This window comes from Rhagoletis pomonella, unplaced genomic scaffold (assembly GCF_013731165.1).
Source record: "Rhagoletis pomonella isolate Grant_MI unplaced genomic scaffold, Rhpom_1.0 Rhpom_scaffold_07634, whole genome shotgun sequence".
NCBI lineage: Eukaryota > Metazoa > Arthropoda > Insecta > Diptera > Tephritidae > Rhagoletis > Rhagoletis pomonella.
Genome location: NW_023466161.1, coordinates 1 through 2,623, shown reverse-complemented (window position 1 = coordinate 2,623; position 2,623 = coordinate 1). Strand labels below are relative to the sequence as shown.

Genomic DNA, 2,623 nt, shown 5'->3' with positions numbered 1-2,623 from the left:
ATGAATTCCTCGTCCATCAGATCAGTGCTTTTGTATTCTGCTTTATTAGTGTTAATAGCTAGTCCTGGCGTATTTAATGCCGTGTGGAATGAGAATATCCTCTACCACAACCCTAACGTCAGCTATGTTTATTCGAATACGCCGTATGAGGAGGCGCAAGAACCACCAAGCATTTACAGACAGTCGCGCCGCAATCCGTTGATCGACGCCTGCACCACAAACGAGGGCACTTCGGGTACATGTCTAACGCGGTTCAATTGCATGCGTCAAGGCGGCACACCGAAAGGATTCTGCACCAGTTATGGCGTGTGTTGTGAGAGTGAGTGAGATGAAACTGCATAATTGTGTTAGGTGTTACATTTGATATGACTACCATTGTGTTGTTCGCTAGTTGCACCAAAAAGATTAATACTCGTATAGGCGCCAAATTAGAAACTTTTTGCAACAAAGAAGTCAGTGTAAAATAGTGTGTCCAGAATTCGCAAGGCGCAGCACATTTTTGTTCATTGTGAGAAATGAAAAATATCAAAATTGTTTATCCCTAAATACAATTTAGTTATTCAGTAAATAGATTTTTTGAAACGTTAATGAAAACAACAAAAGTTTTAAGATTACGTTTCTTTCAAACAAGTTGAAAGAATTATAAGGAATATTTGTACGGGACACGCGGGATTCTGCGGGACACTCGTAAAATTCTCAGTTTTATAAATTGTCATTTTCAACACTTTTGTATGTGGAGCATAATTTTTGCATGCCAATTCACGCCCGCTTTCTGAAATTTCTTGAAATTTTGATATTCCGGATATAAGACTTGTTGATGCCCAGAGACCAAAAAATGTATGATGAAGTAATAATTAATTTCCGTTGTTGTTGTAAAAAATGAAATATTTATCTCTATGCTTATAACTATAATCAAGATGAAAACAATATTTAAATTATTTGGAGATAAATGCTACGAATTGATTTATGCAGAAACAAATCTACTTTTTATCAGTTGAACCTCTTTTGAAGAGAGCGAGCGCTTTTGTGATACAGAATACGAAATTTTGATTCTCATTTTCATTGATGGTGTTTCCGACAGGGTAGGAGTGAGATGCATCACGAAATTTTGACTAAATTGTTTGAAAATTTTTATTTTTGAAAGACTTATAACAGAAAATCCGGCAAACGTGAAAGTTTTGTAACAATGATTGAACGTGTAATTTTTTTTTTAATTTTTCCCCGAAAATACCGAAAAATTAAATGTTTTTATGGGAAAACCGCACCGGACCAAAAATCCTATTCTTTGGGACTTTAAAATCTTTTTTCATACTGAAATCTAGATTGCCTGGCTTAGAAGTAAGGGAAACGCCTTTTGATTTTTCTGTATAGAAATTTAACTTACTATTTATTTGAATAAATCGAGTAAAAGTTCAGAAATTTTAAGAAAAGGCAATTGTTTAAATTTTATTCATTAGGCCCAATGTTTTGTGCAATTTGAAGCAGGTCCCTCCAGAATTTCTACAGAATCTAACTCAGACTATGGTCTTGCGGCAAGTGAATTCGTTGAGCAGGACAAGTTTGTGTGCTCAGACGGCACTAAAGAATATTTCGATCCTGCTTGTGTTATTGTTGACGAATGTAAATGTAACGTTAATAATGTTAGTTTTTACACAGAAAAGTTACTCTCAACTAAATACCTTAGCACAAGAGTATATTAAGGAACGAGATTACAGTCGTAGGACCAGAACTAACCGCTTGTTTGGCTGCACCATCAATAGGTTTTACACCGCATGAGATGGCAACGCACTCCTCTTGTTTCAAATATTTAGTGTTCAGAAATTCCGACCAGTCCTCTCAACCGCAGAAATTTTTGGTAACTTGTCGGTATTTTAACTGATCAGTGAAAGGTTATAGTTACATTATTTGGTTATAGTTATCAAATCATATGTTGATATAAATTATAAATATTTTTAGCTGACTTTTTTCTGCATGTAGTACCCTCGTACTGCGTTGTTTTCGTTCATCCAGACTGTACGAGATAAACATAATATTTAGGGTATTTAGGATATGCATGAGTATGTATTGCAGGCTTTTCGACATTACTGAACACAAATCTAATTAGTTATTACCGACTTAATGACCTTGATCACAGCTTGATTATCTACAACGAAGGGGTACTTTGAAGTAACAAGTTGCACCATGCTTACTAGCTTTGCCGGCACGTTAGTTGTAGAGATCTGTTTGAAAAAACACTACAGTAATATGAAAATCTCCCAGCGACTCGCTTTGGTTCCATTTGGGTTTCGTCTGCGAACAATTCATCGCTCGTAACGGTGTCCGATTAGTACTCAAATTTGTTGCCAAAGTCGTTTTTTATGATCTTGTAGCTTTTATATAAATAAGTATTTATGTAAATATTTTCAAAGATTTTTTAAGAAAACTCAATTGTCTAGAATGTGTGCTCTTCTCTAAATGATGATAACATAATTATAGACTTTTTTCATTCAGTCCAAAAACTGCAATATCACTTCCCGAATTTAAAGCATTTTCTCTCTTCTCTAACAGCAAACATTCAGTGTGGCCGCAATTCGAATTTGAAGCGCACCATAATCAAAAATCCCGTCCAGCTGCCAACGTCATG

At 35.4% G+C, this 2,623-nt stretch overlaps 1 protein-coding gene across 1 annotated transcript; it reads left to right on the top strand.

Moving 5' to 3' along the window:
• Positions 1 to 2,617, top strand: LOC118755842 (the record flags this gene model as incomplete). The annotated part of the gene is made up of 2 exons (XM_036490650.1): positions 1 to 319; positions 2,548 to 2,617. Coding segments are annotated over exons 1-2 (389 nt in total), but the record flags the coding sequence as incomplete, so codon positions are not given.
• Between the last annotated feature and the right edge of the window lie 6 nt (positions 2,618 to 2,623).